The sequence below is a fragment of the Aquila chrysaetos genome, chromosome 5 (genome assembly GCF_900496995.4).
Source record: "Aquila chrysaetos chrysaetos chromosome 5, bAquChr1.4, whole genome shotgun sequence".
NCBI lineage: Eukaryota > Metazoa > Chordata > Aves > Accipitriformes > Accipitridae > Aquila > Aquila chrysaetos.
This window is the reverse complement of record NC_044008.1, coordinates 53208803-53228688: the sequence shown is the minus strand read 5'-3', so window position 1 is coordinate 53228688 and position 19886 is coordinate 53208803. Positions and strand designations below refer to the sequence as shown.

Sequence of the window (19886 nt, the reverse complement as noted above, 5' to 3'; positions counted from 1 at the left end):
ACCACTGGCAGCTTCATAGGCTGACGGAAGGCAAGTGCTCCATGTAATCACAAAAAAGCTCTTCCCTTCTTTTCCTCAGTAGTCAAATCCATCACAGAGGCCAGTCTGGGAAGCAGATGTGAGCGATGAACAAAGATGGGGAACTCTTGACTCCCTTTTCTCCCCTTACACCTCACCAAGCACATGAATATTCCCACCTCACTATATTTTCCTTGCTTCTTATTTCCGAGTTGACTTGGCCCACAGGTCCTGCATGGGAGAGGGGCTAGAAAGCCACTGAGCCAAGCAGGAACTGCAGTGGTGTGCTTTGCAGGGAAGGTCACTTGAACACACTGGAAGGGAGGTTGCATGAGCAGCCAACATTTCTTGTGAGGGAAGAGTAAGAAGAAAAAAAAAAAAAAAAAAAAACCAACCACCCACAGACCTGGAATGAAACCCACCTTTGCAGCAAATAAATAAATTTCCTCTGCTGCTTATTATCGTTAAAACTTCTGTGGCTTGACACTTCACTAAATTATAGATAAAAGGAAAAATGGTCTTCCTGGGCTCAGAAAAGCAGGCTGCTGCCAAGGAGCTGTGTTTACACCAGCTAATGAAAAGAAAGCCTGCCATGAGCCTACAGCACTCACCCCACCTCAGCAGGGAGCAGAGCTACCTGCACCCATAGCACAGGGAGCTTGGAAGCAGCAGCTGGACACCACGAGGGACCAGAGCTGGAGAGCATGCAGGGGCAGTGGGCTGGCATGGGGAGGTGCACCTGTGGGGAATGGGGGACCGATGGGACCACGCCGTCAGCCAGCAGAGATGGCAGCTGCCACCTCCCATGCTGTGTTGAGGCTCCTGGCCACAGCAGGAGGTGAGGCTCACATGCTCCAGCTACACCTCATCAAATGGCAAGAAAAACACTCAGCCTAGGAGACAGACAGCATCAAGCAGGGACCTGCCTCACGCTAGGCTGCCGCGTCCCTCCGGAGGCCTGTGGGGTGGGGATGGGGAGCAGGGAGGCAGCAGATGCCGGGAGCGCACCTGAGCATGGGCATAGACTTTTGGGCAGAAATGCTTCTGTTTCCAGCAGCTGAGCACACAGGAAGGAGTAATGCTCTAAGCAGAGACCTGCCTGCAGCTACACCTGTGCCATGGTGTGATGTACCTCATCACAGCCCCAGGCACGCTTGGCTGAGAGGGACAGGGAACTGTTGGGGACTTAATACAGAGTCCAGCGAAGCCTGTTTGCTACATTCCTTGCTTATAACCACCCCAAAAGCAGAAACATGTTTTGTCTTTGACAATTAGCTGTATCAAAACCCACAAGAATATCTAGACATGGCAGTTACATTTTTCCTGTTCTTCTCAATACATGATGTACTTAAAAAGAAGTATCTTTCACCCACCCTTTATCTTCAAATATTGGTCACTGTGAGGAATATTTTCAAGTGAAAAGACTAATCACCATGAAGCACTGAGTGCTTCAGACTGCAGCAGGCATTCTTTCATTATTCTGAGACAGCAAATTACCCACAATTATCAACACGCACAACTGGATACAACAAACATTTAGCCAAAGCCCACAGGTTGCAGTTGCAGTGAGGTTGGATGGCAGATCTCCTAGAGAACTACTCATGTGAGAAACCCACAGACAGCAGGTGGGTAGCACTGCTGCAAGACAACTCCATTCATGCTGCAGAGCAAAGCCAGTGCCAGGAGCCACTGCAGTTCAGAAAGTTTGTACTGCGTCTGTCAAACAGGCACCTCAGCAGACTGGCTTCATAGCGGGAGAGATGGAGGAATAAAGGCACCGCTGGCAGTGCAACCAGGCTGACCACCCCTCAGGTGGGCTCACACCTGATGGCTTGATCCAGCTTGCACCTGCAGCCAGGTGTGCGCAGCCACTGTTCCACTCACTGCCCTGGGGTGCTTGGCTAGGCTGGAAGGGGAGTGAGTTTGTTCTAAGAGAAGGGCAAAGGAGACAGGGGCTGTGTGCAGGGAGGCCAAGCTGCACATTGGGGCTGAGCAAGAGGTGGGGAAGCCAGGAGGCTTCAGTGCAGGCAGGGAGGCTGGATCAGAGGCCAGTCTGCAAGCAGAGAGGCAGGGAGGTCCCAGAGGCCTGGACGAGGCTAGAGGCCAGCGCCCATGTTGCAGGCAGGCTGCCTGGGGCTGGTTCTAGGCTGCAGGCAGAGAGGTCAGAGCTGATTTGGCAGCAGGAAGGCCCAGCTGCAGGCGGAGAAGACAGGAGGCTGGAGAAGTGGGTGGGAGGCAGGGAAGCCTGGAAATCTGGAGGGTAGGAGGCAGAGAGGCCCAGTCGCAGGCAGGAAGGCCAGGTCTGGGTTGGAGGCTGGGAAGCAGGGAAGCTCAGCTGCAGGCAGGAGGATTGGCATTTGGGTTGGAAGCCAGGAGGCCGGCGGTGCAGGCAGGGAGGCCCGGGGCCCCTGTCCGTGGTGCTGAAGCGCGGCCCCGCGGGGCGCACGGTGCCGGGCACGGCCCCACCCCACGGGACACCCGTGGGCACCAGCAGAGCTGCCTGAAGAGCAGTCCTGGGAAAGGCCACGCATGACCTCACGGCATGCTGGAGGACAGCAGACACGAAACATACTCATCCTCAGCCACTGGCAAGTCTACAGACACGGTCACCCACAGTCCCTGGGGAAGACAAACCTCTGGCTCTTATTGGCAGCCTTGTAAATATCCCCACAGTCTCTTGCATCCGACATAATTCACAGCTCATCCCTTCACAAATACAAATGAGGGGAGGGGGCTGATGGGAAACTCCACCCCCTCGCCCAGTTTTCTAATAAAATTTTATAATTCCAATAAAACACATGACTGCCTAACTTAGGACATTTAAATTCTTGCCTAGGCACACACCATCATGAATTAATGTCCCGTCATTCATGCCCTGTCATATCTTATTGCTCAAATAACATATGACTTTAATGTTTCTATTTTTCTGCCCTGGTGCTTATTGCCTGTACATCAAAAAGGAAAAATCAGCCCTGCAATCATACTGTTAGTAAACCAATATCATGGAAAGAAAAATCCCAGGTGAGATAACTTGTGCAGTCACTTAACTTTCACTCATCCTGCCATGATTATTCACTATATTCCCCAGCAGCTTTCAAGCAGGCTTCCACATCCTCAGGTCCTTCTTGGGGAGGGTCCTTCTCCCTGTGCAGCACCTCTCACACTGGCATAGGCAGGTAAGACATGCTTTGCACCACATCTAATCAACTGAGCCACAGGGTTTGGGGATCAAGCAAAAGGGACAGCCAGAGGCTGTTTCTGGAGTACCTCCATGCTGCAGTGAACTCAGAACCCTAGGAACAAGATCCCGTCCTTGTCAAGCCCAAATCTCCAGAAATCAGCTCATTCTGTGCTGCTGGTGATCTCAAAGATGTGGTGAGGTTTAATCAAGACACGGCTACACCTGATCTTCAGGATCACATCTGAGAGGAATGTTTGGCCTCCCTTTGAAGGGAAGCTCACAAGACATCCATCAGGCCATTGTTGCACAGCAAGGACTATGTCACAGAGGATAAGTCCCCCCAAAACCCCAACTTCTCTAAAGTTTACATTTTACCCCAATCCTGAAACAAAGCTTGCAAAAAGACACAAACACACACACCCATGTAAGAACAGCCTCATTCAAAACATCCCCAGCATTGTCTGCAGCCTTCTTTAAAGAGGGGATGGGAAAAACCAGAACCTTTGCTAAACTACAGTTGCCCATTTCACATGTCTGCCAAAAGACAATTGATCAAATTGCAGAAAGGGAAATAAGTCTCATAGGCACACAATGCAGCTGGAAAGAACATCTCAACATTTCAAAGGAAGGAAGGAGATACAAAGCGACGGCAAAATCCCGAGCGCCCAGGTACCAGAGTGATAGGCATAACATAAGAATCCGAGCAGGCAACAAATATTTGTGATAGCATTATTATAACTCATCTCGCATTGCAACAGTATCCCACAATTCAAGGCCAGGTTTCACTAGAAACCATACAAGGTGTTACGCTGCAAATAGATCAAATGAAACCAGAAAAAACCAAATGTTATTATTCTAGGTTTTCAGATGGGGAACCAAGGCAGGACAAGTCTTGCTGCAAGGTGCACAGTTGCTTGAGTTGGAAACTTTCTTTCCCAGGTCCCACTAGAGTAAATCAGTCACAAACTCACCACTCCGCCTCCTATTATAATACAATAAACCCTCTCCACAGCCAAGCGAAGCAGCCTGCAGACAGGAATTAGTTACCCAGCCCTCTGAATGCAGGTCAAATGATTTTGACCCAGCCTGAAGGAAAGCCACAGTCCTGCAGGGAACCAGTCTCTCCCCTGGCCTTGTGCACAATGGCCAGTAAAACACAGAACCTACCTCTGCCACTGCAGGAAAAGGAATAGCTGCAGTTAACTGCTTATCAGTCACCTGCTGTAATGACTGGGAATAAACATGCCATCAAACCACTGCTGCTGATTAGCATATCAGCAAGGACCTGCACCACACTGGCATCCAGGGGACGAAGCAGATGGGGGGCAGAACAGGAAAGTTTATGGAAGCAGAGGAGATGTTACTGCTGTTTATTTTAGTGACTGCTCTATAAGCATGCCCAGCATTTTATAGAAGAACTAGAGACACATGGGGGAAAATGCCTCCCTGATTTGCTCCAAGAAGGGGCTGGAGCAGGAACATCCTTAGGGTACAAATGGGAGTCAAAGGGTACCCAAGCTGCCTGCCTGATTAGGTATAGTAAAGGAACATTCACCTAACGGAAATTAAAGGCTTTTTAAACCTTTCTTATACTTCTTATTTTGCCTATATTCATGGAGTAATTTGGTTCCTATTTAGTCCTTTGTAAATACAAAATAAGACACATTAAACTGTCAAGGAGGTGTTTTAGATAAATGGATTTTACTTCACACTCCCAGTAAGCTCAGAGCTTACATATAGTCATATACCGTGCCCCAGCTTATACACACGGACTTGTTAGGCTACACTGACTCAAGAGTGTGGACAGGAAATCAAGAGCAATTAACAGATGACAGTTTGGGCTGGAAGGAGACTGCCAGGATGGGTATGACAGCAGTGCAGCGATGAAAGGACAAAGCAGGGAGAAATCATCAGGAAGGCGGAGGAAGGGTAATAGGACATCCAGAATCAAGCAGAGGGTTGCAGGTAGTCACGGGGCCTGGAGCTGGTTATAGGAAGAGAGCAAAAGAGAGTTTAACCCTACTTCGTATATAAGAATGGCTCTTTCAGAGCAAGGCAATAGATCATTAACTACAAAGCAGAGGGAAATGACCCTTAAGCCATGACTGAGAGGGAACAGCACTATACGTGCAGTAATTCAGCATCTGATATTTTGTTTATTTCTTTATTTAGTGTAAGATCTCAATCAAGCTCCCAGACACACAGAGCAAAGAAGGTGAACCTTGCCAGCCTTGCAAGATGGTTGCCTGCAGCCCTTCAAAAGCACACAGGCCTCAGCTGCTGGAGGGCTTTGAGTGCTGTCCTGAAACAGCACTGAAGAGGGCAGAGAGTGACTCACCAACCTTGTGCTGCCTCAGCCACCTCAATTTTCAGGGGAGGCAGCCCAGTTTCTTTCCTATCAAAGCCTAAAATCATAACACATCTCTGGGAATTCCCACGTCAAACTTACAAAGTACATACAATACCAAGGTACCAGTTCATACGACACTGCACAACTGCCACAAACCCAACCAGGACACCAAAGCTAACCCCATCCTCAGAAAACAACACAACCTACAGAGGAGGTTCTGGGAAGTTCCAGATTAATCACAGCTCAGGTTTGCCTGTGAAAACAAGCCCACAGATCAGCCAGCTCAGTCTTTCACCAGGCAGAGCACGTCCCTGTGCATTCCCGCCAGCACTTTCCAGATCTTCCCCAATCCTCATTTTTGGGAGAAAAAGACTGACAGGATCACACAGATAAAGATGTCTGTGGAGCAGGTGATCTGACCATACCATACTCAAAAACCAGTTACACTCAGCAAAAAGCACTCCAGGGTCTCCATCTTTAAGACCCTTGGGTAAAGTCTAGAAGAGAAAGCTTGATCCTGAACCCCATCCTTACTCTGGCAGGCAGTGCTGAGAGAGAGCTCTTTGACAGGAGCTGTGTCTTGGCCAGCTCACAAACTAATTTAGAGCATGTATAAACCTCCAGAAGACAGTTTAAGAAGAGCCTCTGAATGCAGACAGAAATGGCAATTATTAATTTTCTAAATAGAAATCTGACTACTTAAGCCTTATTTAAAAGTGTGCCTGTCTCTATAATTACACAGCATTAATTTGTTTTCTTTACTACACAATAAATAAGGTGTGCACAATTACCCTCTGCAAATACAAGGCAGTGCCTCCTGACTGGCTGGCTGAGTATGCAGCCACCCAGGAAAGCATTTAGAGGGAATCACAGTCTCTTAAGTACCTGCTTCCCAGTAAAGAGGGACTCGGGCATTGCAAATGTCAACTTGCCTAGCTCTAGGCACAACCTGCTGGAAGCCTACTCTCCTACAGCTCCACTGTCCCACAGCCAGCAAAGGCTGGACGCTTTGGCCAGCAGCAAACACGTCCTGTCCTCTCCTGTGCGCTGATTCCTGGTGCACTGTGAAGCTGAGTTCTTCTGCAGATTTCCCAGTGCCTAATGAGGAATGTGATAATGTTGTATTCTTCCCCATAAGGCACTACAACAACCTCTCTTTACTATTCCTCTGCTTATTTTCATGATACGTGTAGGAACTTGCTATCCTCATGACTTGTAATCCTCTATCAAGTTCAAATAAACTGGCCAAAGCATTTCAGTGTTATTAGGAGAAGAACAGAGAGAGTGAGAGCATGCAAGACTCTCCTCAATAAGCTGTGCTAAACACAGCAACATAATAAATATGTATTCACATGGTCTCAAATTTAGGAACCATATCATCCTAAAGTTTTCTTGTACAGCCTCAAGCCAAAGGCTGAGGTTTTCTGTAAACAAACATTTCCTACATTCACCTGCATCACCTGCTACACTAACTTCCACAAATCTTGACTACAAGGGCTCAGTTTTCCACAGCCTAGACCTGCTAGTCCTCGCATCCAGTGTGTGGTGTTCGCCAGGACCATCTCCATATTAGCTAAAGGGCTGTGAAAGCTGCACAGAAATGGGACCAGGAACCCACCAATGCAACTTTTCCCAGCAGAAAGACCTCCAGTGAGGGCACAAAATGACACCGGATGATATCCAGTTTAGATCAGACCCACATCCATCCCCATTCAACATCTAGCCAGTACTTATTCTGGAAGGAGTCAACCACCTCAGCCCAAGTACCACCAGAAGAGGCAGATCCACATTGCAAAACCCACTGTTATATATTTTGGATTAATTGCCTCTGTACCAGTGATAGGTGTCCTGGTTTCGGCTGAGATAGCATCGGTCGGCGGGTGGTAAGCAACTTGTATATTCCAATCATTTTATTATTATTGTCATTTTATTATTATAATTATCATTATTAGTTTTTTCCTTTCTATTAAACTGTTCTTATCTCAACCCATGAGTTTTACTTTTTTTTTTCCCCAATTCTTTCCCCCATCCTGCTGGGGGGCAGGGGGAGGGAGTGAGCAGCTACGTGGTGCTCAGTTACTGGCTGGGGTTAAACCACGACGATAGGCTTCACAGCACCGATGATCAGACAAGCCGTGAAGCCCTACCTCTCCTCATTCAAGGAGAAGGGAGAGGGGTCCAAAGCTATTTCTAGATCCACAACTCTGGCTCCCAGTCACCCACTGCTCCTCCAGTGACTAGGTTGGCCTCAAGCCCCTTACACTTATACAGCTAATTTCAAATGTTAGAGGACAGGCATGACTCTGCCAGGCTGCACTTTGGAGCACTCTGAGCTCTACCACTTGGGCAGCTGAATGCTGAAAATGCCCTTCGTGGGTTTCTCACCTTTCCTCCCCAACTCTGTGATGGGGAAGGGGAAAAAAAACAAGCCAAACCTCATCCAGAACCATTATCTTAAAGAAACCCCCACAAACCTGAGCTCATGCAATTAGAGCTGGGATAAGTGATCTGCTTGTGATTGCACAGCTGGGGTCTGAAGACAAGCACATGCACAGAGGAAGGGCCAGAAATAGAAGTTGCTGGGAGAAGGCAGAGCTATCTGGCCCATCTGAGAGGAGCAAACCTTGATGAAAGGCACTGGGAAAAAACTCCCTTCAGCAGGAAGCTAGGATTTAACTCGGGGGGGGGGCCAAAAACAACAGCTTTTGAGTCCTCACAGTTTATACACAAGCTCTGTGTGGAAAAATGCCTGCTGCTGCTGCTCAGACCCAGCTTATAGCACCCTGCAAAGGTCCAGCCCAGGGTCCCCACCACCCTGTGCCAGCCCTCCCTGGCAGTGAAACCTCTCTGTCATTTATTAGACACATTTGCCATCTTATTGACTCAACTCCACTTGCAACCACCCAAACAGCCAGCAAAGGAGAAGGAAAAACCAGGCAGCCACGATAACGCATAGCAGTAACTCAACAAGCCTTAAGAACACCATCCCACAGTCCCCAGCCCCAGCCCCCATCTAGCTACAGCCAGCCCCACCACAAAGGGATTGGGACAGTATCCCTCACTCCTGTCAGCTACTGTACCTGGTTACGGCAGCCCAAGACTTACAGCAGAGTGACATTTCCATTAATCCTTTTATCCCTGGCTCCTACGTGCAGCGGCTGCAGAAAATGTCACGACTTTGGTAAGCCAAGCTCCCAGGAGGTAGCAGCTGTGGAGCAGCCAAGGAGGCACCCCAATGCATTTGCATGGTGCCATGGCCATGGAGGGAACCCCAGGCGGCACCAGGTGCCTGCCAGGCTGCACAAAGCCTGGGGAGCCACCCCAGAATAAGCTGCCTGGCTGCAAGGGAGCAGCAGCACCATGGTCCGAGAGCCTCTGGGGAGCAGGAGGGAGCCACCATTCCTGCAAGCACCAGGTCTCCATCCCCAGGTGCCCAGCATCTGCCATGGGGGACATTCACCTTACAAACATCCATGCTGCTAGGTCCCAGGAGCAGCATCAAAACCCGCTGGCAAACACTAACCAAATAATATACTTACTTGCCTCAAGCTTCAAAAGGCAAGGAAAGAAAGATGTTAAGAACATGATCAATCTTACATGGCCCAAGCAGTAAACAAACACATATTTCATCACCACATACCAACCTTAACTCTTGACACAAGATGGATGTAGGGTTTTTTCCAATCTCAAAAGTAATCTCAAAAGACAAAAACAAACACTTTTGGAAAAAGCAACAATTGCATGTGTGCACATTAATGACACATTTAGCCTCAAAACGAGCATTCATGGCCTTCTAAACTCCTATGACATCCAAACTAATTTCATCAGGAATCAAACGTTATTCATTTTATCTGCTAGATACATAAACAGCAACTGCACAATTGACAAACAACACCCACCCCATCCCCCCCCCCCCCCCCAAAAAAAAAAAAATCAATTGGGAGAGGTATTCAGAGAGAACACTTCCCAGTAACAAACAACTACAGAAAACACAAAACAAACACTACAAATCAAAACAACAAAGCACAGAAATCAGGAAAATCCCAGTGGTCAGCATTAAGAAGGGTTTATTATGACAAAAGATGCACTTCTTTAAACTCAAAAAGGCTCCATGCTTGTTCACAGTCCTTAACTATTCCTGCCCTTTGATACTGCAGATCTCCTATTTAGCAAGTACTTTACCGTCACTTAGCAACTGTAACTGGTTTTCCAAAAAAGAAGCTTTTGGTGTTTTTCAGTTCACATCATCTCTGAGCAGATATCAAAAGACAAATCTATCCTGCTCTGCAGGTCACATCTATCTCCCTCCACCAGGAACATGTCCATATCGATGGCCGCATGCATCCACAGACTAAAACAGATTGCACGCTACAGCTGTCTTTCATGGAAGAAGCCACTAGCATTAGTTTCCAAAAAGCAGGGATACACACATCCAGCCCACCAGCTCATGCCCAAGGCCAGGGCCTCTCGCCAACCCCTTTTCACCTTTTATATCTATACTGGAGCTGAGAGGGGTTTGATCTCAGACACAGTCACTTTGATGAGCTATTTCAAGCCCATGGAGTGCCTTGCACACTCGCCTGAAATTCAGGCTTTCCTTTATCCCCTTGGGAAAAGTAAATACATATCCAGAAAATAAATCAGTGCCCTTGGCCTCAAGGATGCAGGAATTCCCCTGAAGACTGTACCTGGTGGCTAATGATGCCCCAGCAGCTAGACACTTATGTAACGTCCCATGATAACAGGCCTCTAGTCTCTCCGGCACAAAATGTCCCTACCCCAGGCCTGCTGCAGATGCCAGTTTAAGAAGTCAATAATTAGGAGCAGAGCTGGCAGCTTCACACCCCAGGATTTAACCAAAGGGCACCTTTCTGGCACAAAAGCTAATGAGCAGGGCAGGCTCCGACTGTGTGCTGGGGCATGCAGCCGCCCCCCAAACTCTGCAGAAAGGGAAATGTATACCAGCCACCATAGGGCTGCTAATGACTCAAGTGCTCGTTAGAGCGGCAATCAAAGCCAGGGCAGTTAGTAGAAACCTAAACCCATCAGCTGCCCAGAAGGAGCTTGCCCCATTCTGCATCGCAGCCCATTGCACTTCCCTGTGCCTTCGCTTTTCCTTCTCCTGCCCTTTACCACCTCTCCCTCCCTTTCCCCATGAGCATCCCCCGTCCCTCCCACTGTTCTCCCCAACAGGCGCTTTGGGGATTGCCTTTCTAGAGACAGCAGAGGGAAAAGGGGGCAGGAGCTGCCGGCACTCACATGTAGCGCAGGTGAGGGTTCTTGGCAAAGGCGCGTGGCTGGATGTTTCGTAGTCCTGAGTTCCTGATTGTCCTGCAAAGAGATGCAGAAGGGCAGCGATGGAGTCAAGGGTGATGACTGCTCTAAAACCCTGTGCTCAGCACCTGAGGTGCACTGGGAGCCCTGCAGTGCCCCCCCCAGCCCCCAGGAGGAACATCTCTCCCCAGACAGCCTCTATGAGTTACAAGCAAAAAGGAAATTGGGCTTTTCAGCTTCATCTGATAAGGTGACAGCACAGAGCTGCTACTGGGTGAGACTCTCCCCACACATCCACCGAGGCTTGCTGGAGCAGCCCAGAGCATCTTCTGCTCCTCTCTTCTCCCTCCATCTTCACAAGCAGCACTGCCTGGCCCCACAGCAAACCTAACACCCAGCACTGCCATCTCCCCTCCCAAGAGAAAACCCATCTGCTTGCAGCTCTGATAAGGAGGGGTCAGTATTTTGCATAGGGAGTTATGGACACTGAAGGGGGAATCCTCTGCCCACCCTGTTTTGGAGAAGCTGTATCAGCACTATGACCAGGGCTTATTAATATCTGCTGCAGACAAAACTATGCCCCACTCCATTGCTGCTTTCTTAGGTGAAATAAGAACAGCAGCCAGCCTGCTTACAAGGGGGGGTGGGGGGTGTTAAAAGTACAGCTTGCTGGGGTTGGGTTATCGAGTGCTCAGCAATGTACACCTCTCCTCCAGCCTGCAAGCAAGCTGTACATGGTGTAAAGCTCCCAGTGAAACACATTAGCAGAGTCTCCAATTAACCCTGAGCAACACTGTGCATCTCATGCAAGCAGCACCCAGGGTGCTCCCAGCTCCAGGAGGGGGAATTAAGGGATTGAGTGGTATCCTCACTCAGCTAGGCTTCCCAAGCGCCTGGCAAGGCCCTTCAATCTCATGGACCTCAGTTTCCCCTCCGTGATGCACAAAGTCAACCATTCCTGGTGCTTGGAGGGTTGTACAGGGAGATGCAATTGCCTTATTGTGCAGGACCACTGTGATGGTGACTGCGCTAAATGAGGACAAACAGCCCAGCAATGAAGGGTCAATGGTGACAACTGGAATTTCGCATTGTGGGGCTGAAATGAGTCAGAACAATGCACAAGCCCAGAACCAAAACCGCAGGGGAGAAGAGAGGTCAGGGCTGATGTACGTTGACAGAGCTGTCAGGAGCTAGCGATCTTCCTTCTCGCAGACCCAGCAAAGACCAAAAAGCTCTTCATCTCCATTTTGCAGAGTCTTGTAGCAAAATACCGCAGAGCCAGTAGCTTAAACAGGCTCTGAACATCATGGCGCGGAGACTGCAGATGGAGGGAAGCTGCAGCTTTTTGCTGGAAGGGGCTGCCCAGTGCTGTTCTCCCCGACACGCAGGACATACTCACAGCCTCTGGAGTCCCGTGTACAGCTCCATGTCAACAGCATTCAGCGTCTGCAAGTTCTTCCAGTTCTCTATGTGTCTGTGGAGAAGAAGGAAAGGCTCAGTTGTGGCACAACCAGATGGTTGCTCTGCCCATGCAGGGGTCAGCACACAGCGAGAGCTTATCATGCCCTACCACCCAGCCCCACACCTCTTCCCGCCCTCCTTCAGCCAAAACCTTCTTGCAACAGGTCTGGGGATTGGACCTGCTTAGGCTTCGGCATCCGCACCCTCAGACATGTACAGTACGCATCATGCTGCCAAAACAAGTAGTTTCTCATGCTGCTTTTTATTTTGTTTTCCTAGCACTTTGGGAAAGCCAAATAACATGGTTTTACCAACAGTTTTGAGTGTGAAACGTGCAACCGAGCCGTTGAACCTCCTTGCCCAAGTCACTGCCCCTCTCTGCACCTCACTGCGCACATTGGTAAAACAAAGACATGATCGGGACAGCAAAATAAAACCTCTCAACAAAAACTCAGGGCCTAAATGGAAAAAAAAAGTCACATTTATCCAATTTCTTACTGGGGTAGACAAACAGGGTCCTAGTCTTTGCTGGCTGGAAGTGCTGCTGGCAGGAGAGCACCAAACAGTTGGGAAACCATGGCTTTATTATAAATTCCTCAGTCACCTGGGGCACTCTTGCAGGTATGTTATAGAGAACAAAACCAGAAATAGATCTGTCACTGTGGGATCGTTATTCAGTAAATATTAGAGCCGTGGGAAGGTGACAGATCAACAGCCCCAGAGAATGGGGTCCCCTGTTATCAGCAGCACAGGAGCAATGCTGGCAGCAGCATGGCCAGCCAGCTGCAGCCATGGGCCTCTGCTAACAAGCTGCAATGCTGCGTGGTGGGGAAGGAGCTCAGTCTTCATGCCCCAGGCAGTCCTTGGCCAGCTCAGACTTTCTCCCGGATTAAACTCAGACACCCTCCCACCAGAAAGCACAAACATTTTCAAGAGGGTCTTTGCTGGGGAGCAGGTGGAGATGGTCCTATCTGAAAGTGCACTGAGAAGGGGAAAAACATCTGGCTGGTCCCCTTAGACAATATGTGAAAGAAGCCCAACTTCAAAATTTATGAACACATGCACCCAAGCTCACATCTGCCTCGATGCAATAGTGGGCTTTGGACTTGGCCCTGTAGAGGGAAACATTTCTAAGTGATGCAGGGTTGGGGTGAAGAGCCAACACTGAGAACCATCCCATGATTCTATGATTCTAGGCAAGAAGGTTGCAGGACCCCACATGGTAGTCCAGAGGGTAAGCAGAAGAGGGACCTTTGACCACTTCCAGAGCAGTCACAGGGGCCACACATTCCTCCTCCAGCACTCACTATGCCTTGTGGTTGCACAACAACAGATGAATTAGCGTGACAGAAGTATATGGACCTATTTGAGCCATATCCCAAATACCATCCAGCTCAAGAAAGAAAAATACAAAGCCTGGACTAAATCTAAACATATTTCTCTGCTCTCACCATGCAGATCCAAGAAAAGTAGAGACCCACAAGAGTCACCTCTGCTTTCCACATGTTCCATAATTGTCTGCATACCCTGAGGGGTTAGCATAAGGACACAGCATAAGCTCCCAAATGGCTGCTGCATGACAGTGTAAGTTATGGTTCATCCTCAATGACCTGCTCATCGGCTTGGATCGCCTGTGTCCCAGACAGAATGAGAAACAGGACATTATTACAGCCATTTCATATTCCCTGCCAACATCCAAGGCCCCTGCGAACACTTGCAGAACAAAACACAGACTGGGAGGAGTCAGTCAAGAGATCCAACGGCTCACTGAAACCCTTCCGAGACAGGGCAGGACTGCGAGTTCAGGTCCTGGGCCACAAGATTGCAGGACTGAGCAAGGCTAGAAACACAAGTTGAAGACATTTCACATCTGCAACTCCTACATACCCAAAGAGACGGTCCTCCAAGAGAAAGAAAGAACATAAAAAGAAGCAGGAATGGGATGATGTGGGTTTACCACCAGGGCATGCTGAAGCTACAGCATCCAAGCAATGACCTTCAGGGAGGGATGGAGCAGCCACGAGCCAGAAGCTACAGAGCAACCACAGCTGGGAAGGAGGCGGCGGCCAGGTTGGCTCTTGTTTTATTGATTGTGTTTGCTAAAAAAAGTCAAGGTTATTTTTGACCTGACACTCAAAGCCATGTGGGCAGCATTCTAGAAGAGGCAGAAAAAGACTCGAGCTTTTTCCCAGCGACATGCACAGGCATGACTTTCTGATGACTCAACACTGGGGTACGGGGGTCTTGGGGGCCCCCACGGCCAAGCCCCCCCAGAAGCGACATTACACTAGGCTGTAAATACAACTCCACAACCTGCGTTCCAGCCTCCCAAACAAAGCCCATGAGCCTCCTGATCCAGATATGTTTTAGTATGTTATTTAACATAGCCACACAACACCCATAAAGTGAGAGACAAGAGAAGCAACAGTGGAAATACATACACATACTCTTACATATAGGATAATCCCCCAACTAGAAGCTGCTTTACGTTGAGTACAATACAGAGAAATAGCATCATCTTGAATTAGGTGCACAGGTCAGCAAGGGACTTTGAGTCCTATAAGCTACACAGACACTTCCCTTCTCATGGACTCCCAGAAATGGCTCTTCCCCTTTTTTCTCTGATTTTTCAACTCAGTAAGAGTTGCACCCTTGCTCCTAGAAGTAGCAAATCAGTCTTGGTTCACAGGCATCTCAAGGATACACCAGGAAAACCATTTTCTTTGGTTCCGTATTACTTTGGAAAGAATAGTGTAACTTTGCACTGGCTAGGTTCACCGGAATCCACTTTAAAAACAAAACAGAAATGCATCTTATTCTGAAAGCTCAAGGAGTCAAGCTGTGATTGCAAAATTGGCAGTGGTTGCACAGGAAAGAAAACCAACCAAGCAAAGAAACTCCACCCTAAAATTTAAGTCCCTCTTCATGTCCTTCAGTATCTCAACTAGCTCTCCCTCTTTTCCTTCCAGGGTTTTGCTTGCCCTAGAAATCTTATATCCTCCCAATCGCTGCCGAAGACTGAGACCTTCCCTTCTCCTCTGCCTCGGTTCATTAACCTGGCAGGAACACGGGTGCTGGGTTCATGCCAAATACAGATGTGACAACTCCCAGCCCTGCCCTGGTCTCTGCAATCAGGCATTGAGGTATGAATTACAGTCAGTGGGTTACTCCCTCTTCCCTGCAAACGTCTCTAAATATATATTCCTGTGGCATTCCTCAGTTATTACTAAAGTAAGCTGCTCTTCTGCAAGACGCAATAGCTTCAAGACCAATACCATACTTCACAAATCCTGAAGTGCTCACCATATACACATCCACCTAGACTCGTTTCCAACTTCTAATCGAGACCATATGAGACGCATCACTAGCACAGATGAGATTGCTCACTTTTTTTTTTGGGGGGTGGGGGGGGGTGGTGAAGGGGGTGCTTGTTTAAATACTCTTTTCTTTCTCATACTTCTTGTCTGTTTGGAGGGTCCTGTTGGTCCAGGTCTCCTTGCACTGCAGAGCTGCCTTTATACCATGCCTTTTACAGATTGATCAAAATCCACCTTAGGAGTAGCTAGGGCTTCGCCCTCCCAACTCACACTGAAACACTGCAGCAGAACTCTCCTGCTCTTCTCATCTTACCCACAAGAATTTCACATCCATTTTCTCTTGTGTCAAAATTGTCTTTGCTTAAGCAGCTCTTACTTTCCCAGCATTTCCTCCTCCTTCCTTTACAAGGAAGAGCCAGACCCACCCAGCTATCATTTATAAGTTACACGAAGCCAGCTCTTCTAAGGCAGCAAGTCTGTACCAAGCAGTGAAGTGCAAGGCAAATTGTCTCAAGTGCCTTGAAGAGATACTAACTCAAGTCCCAGAAGTGATGCAGATATATTGCTCAGGCAGAGTCCCACTGGCGAGGTTATTTTGCTTCTGGTTTCAGACCCAGCAAAACTGGCGCTCATGTTTGGTAACCTACGCAAGAAGGACCACTGCGATAGACACTATAATAGAAAACAGTTCACTATTTTCTTCATCAGCCTATTTAAGTCCCTTCTTCTTGAATAAGAGTGACCAAAACCACAGAGCAATCTCCAGGAGGTCTCACTTGTATAACAGCACAAGCAACTCCCCAGTTACACTGGAAACACTTTTACTTGCAGCCTGAGATCACACTGGCCTTTCTCATAGCCCCATCAGCCTGGAGGCTTGTTTTTAGCCCGTAATTGAGCACTGCACCAAGCACTTCTATCCACCAGGTTGCTTCCAATTGACATGAATTCCCAGCTAGCAGCAAAAGCCCCGTTACACCCACATTTGCATTCATCCCACTTTGCATTACAGACTCTTGGTTTTGCTACTGCTGCTCTTCTCCTTGGCCACCCTCACCCCACTTTGTGTTCCCACAGCCCCAGCACCATGCCAGCAGCAAAGTCCACAAGTATGCTCCTGCCTTTTGTGCCAGCGTCCTCAACGAAAGCAGGAACCAACATCACCTCCAGGGAACCTCAGCAGTTATGTCCTCTTTCAACACCTCCCACCACCACTTCTCCATTTTCCAGCTCTTCACCTACAACAGCTGGACTATACTGTGTCTTCTCCAGAAAAACAAACCACTTATGATGTAATGCAGCATCATATTAACCTCTCACCACGAAGTCGTCTCTTTGCTGAGGAAATCAGTTACCTTTCCAAAGGAAGATATGAGGTTAGCCTGACAAAAGCTAACTTTAGGAGGCCAATCCTGCATTGTATCTCAGCCTCCACGTACCTACAGCTGTGCCTTTACAACTCATTGAAAGCATTGTAGACCACTGAAGTCAGACCAATGGTCAGTCCACAGCTTGCGTGCTGTGTCCCAGTTAATAGCAAACTTGTGAAGCATGAAGCCCTGTTTGCAAGCTCCACAGCGCATGGGCATCACATCTCACTCGCAGATCCCAGGGCACCATGCAACACCAGCAAAGCAGCAGGTGTCTTTGCCCCCGCATCACACAGGCACAGAGAGAGATCAGCAATCTTCTTGACCATATGGTCACCAAATCACAGGGTTTAGGTTTCGGCTGGACTCCAGAAGTGCCAGGACCTTGCCCCACTTTCTGGAAGGGGACCGGTAGCCACCAACCCCATGGGAATGGTAGTTCTTTTCATTCCCAGAAGGACACCATCCAAGGAGGTGTCTGACAACACAAGCTGGTGTCACCTTCTTGAGACCGCACAGCAAGCCTGCACAGCTCCACGTGCTCCCCTTCCAGCCCAGGGCCAATGCAGCAAGAGAGACTAAAATAGCCACTGGGATTTAAACACAGCCAGGCTCATTTCGTCCCACATGCATGAGGCAGAGGTGAAAAACAGCCTCTTATACCGATTTACCAAGTGATTAGCTTGAGGCTACTTTAAGTGTCTTGGCCTTCCTTCACCCTCCTCATACAACAAGGATAATATTTATCTAATCTCTCTCAGCTTTTCAAGCGCTGCGGTCAATAGCTAAAAAGGCACTCGATAAGTGCCAAGTATTATATAGCATGTGTACACACGTGCTATCCAAATCTATATCTAGCCCAGACCGGAGGGGAGCGACTTTTCATCAGGATGCCATCAGCTCCATTCACTGCCAGAGCAAATGACACGTCCCTGTTAGAGCCATGCCGTGCAAGTGCCACCACTCATGTTTAGATGTTGGGCAATGAATAAATTGCATGCCAGCAAGCAGGCAGCCCCCCGACACACACACAGTTTTTTATAGATAGATAGATAGATATACACACACATATATAGGAAAGGCAAGCAGAGTGTTTGACTCCTCTCTCTTGCAGGGCAACAGGAAAATTGATGCGTCATCCAGGCATATTATACTTCGTGATCCAGACAGAAACATTAGCTTTCAATTACCTGATATGTTTAACATTATAAACAAACCTCCTGGCATGCCAGCTCCAGACCATGCAAATATGAATTTGATTGCAGGAGGGAATAGAGGGAAGGTGTCTCCTAAAACCCTTGACCAGTAAGACCTGCCTCCTCCAAGCAGAGGTGCTGCAGATGTTGATGGGCAGCCCTGGAGGCTGGGAAACCCGTGGCACTGGTGCAGGTCCCACACCCCAGGGCAAAGCATAGCCACAGTGGCGTTTGCCGGCTCCTTTTATCCATCCCTCACACACCATGCAGGGCTGAGGAAGCCATAAAGGAATCAGCCATCTTTCACAGTATTGTAAGGCACTTATCACATACATTTAATAACTAGAGGCACGAAGGACTTGATTCCCTCAATATGGAAGTTATAAAAGTGAATTGGTAACTGAGCATTAAAGGCAAGTGCAGCTGAATAAAGACTTATGAGGGCAATATTTTCCCCATTTGAAGTGTGGGCTTCCCCTTCCCAAAAATGCATGGAAAATTCACCCAGCAACGGATAACTTTGCATCATTAAGGATAATTTGAGGTCAGTGGGAAAACTGGGGGGGGGGGGATAAAGCAAATCCAGCTTTGTAGAAACAATTATGAGCATGACCCCACAGTGCGATTGTGATTCATCAAGGTAATGATCATAAAACACACCACTGCAACACAGCTCCCTCTGCACTAGCAGATCTGCTCCTCTTGCCAAGGCCATGTAGGGGTACGCGGATGCTGCAGAGGATGCGATGGGGATGCACCCAGTCCCCATCCCATGGGCCCAGCTACATCCAACCCAACAATCCAAACCGGGCCTTTTCAGAAAGGCTGGGCAAAGGAAAAAGCCCCCGATGCCCCTAGCTGGGGAGAGTGTGGGAACACTACAGCCATGCACGAGCCACCGCAGTGTGGTGTCTCAACAGCCTTCCTGGAGAAACCCAACTGCTACACACAAGCAACTCGCAGGACACAAAGCATTCAGAGGAGAGGACTCCCCTGCAGGGCACCTTTCAGATGAGCCCAGAGGAGCTTCACGCTTACCCCAACAGCATCTGCCTGGCCCCAGGCTGGCTAGGAGCAACCACTAGATGCAGAAGAACTGCTACAGCTGCACTAACAAGATTGCCATATAGACACCCTACTGTGGAAGATACCCTCAGAAGCAGCTTTAAGCTCTGCTGAACATGTTTTTTCCAGGCACTGCAATTAAGCCACGCTGCTTGGCACCCATAAGGATGCACAGGAGCTGTACCTAAAGGAGAGAGGGAAAGCTCATGCATTTAAAAGACAGCAGTGCCAACATGACCAGGAGCTCACCCTTTGCTTTTGTCCCCAAGGACACAAGACCCTCTCAGGCACAGGGTGCACTGTGCCCTGTGTTTGTGCATTCCCCCTTTTTCCTTCTACGATCTCCACAAGCCTCCAGCTCACCCCAGGACAGCCTCCACATCCCGCACCAGCTCTGGCTGGTGACTTATGGAGCAGAGAGCATCCCTTCCAGGGACAATGTGTCAGTATTACTAGAGGACAGCAGGCTGCCTGGACCCAGCATGGACAGATTGCTGCAGCACATGGGAAGCAGTATGTTCCCATTATCGCACACTACATCCAAGGTTTCTTCCGTGCAGGAAGAGTTATGCCCAGTCACTCGCTTTCAGAAAGGAAGAAATAGGTGCAAGTGGGATGGCAGAGCTGAAGAAGTGCTGTGGGCAGCAGTGCAAC

General features: G+C 48.7%; 1 protein-coding gene across 3 annotated transcripts in view; it reads right to left on the bottom strand.

The window, feature by feature from the left end:
• The window catches only part of NTRK3 (neurotrophic receptor tyrosine kinase 3), a 233712-nt gene that overhangs the window by 186683 nt on the left and 27143 nt on the right, over nt 1-19886 (bottom strand). For all 3 annotated transcript variants that reach the window (XM_030014712.2, XM_030014713.1, XM_030014714.2), the window contains exons 2-3: nt 12223-12297; nt 10809-10880 (exon numbers count right to left, since the gene is read on the bottom strand). In XM_030014712.2, the coding sequence (XP_029870572.1) occupies nt 10809-10880; nt 12223-12297 (147 nt within the window). The remainder of the gene's footprint in view (nt 1-10808; nt 10881-12222; nt 12298-19886) is intronic.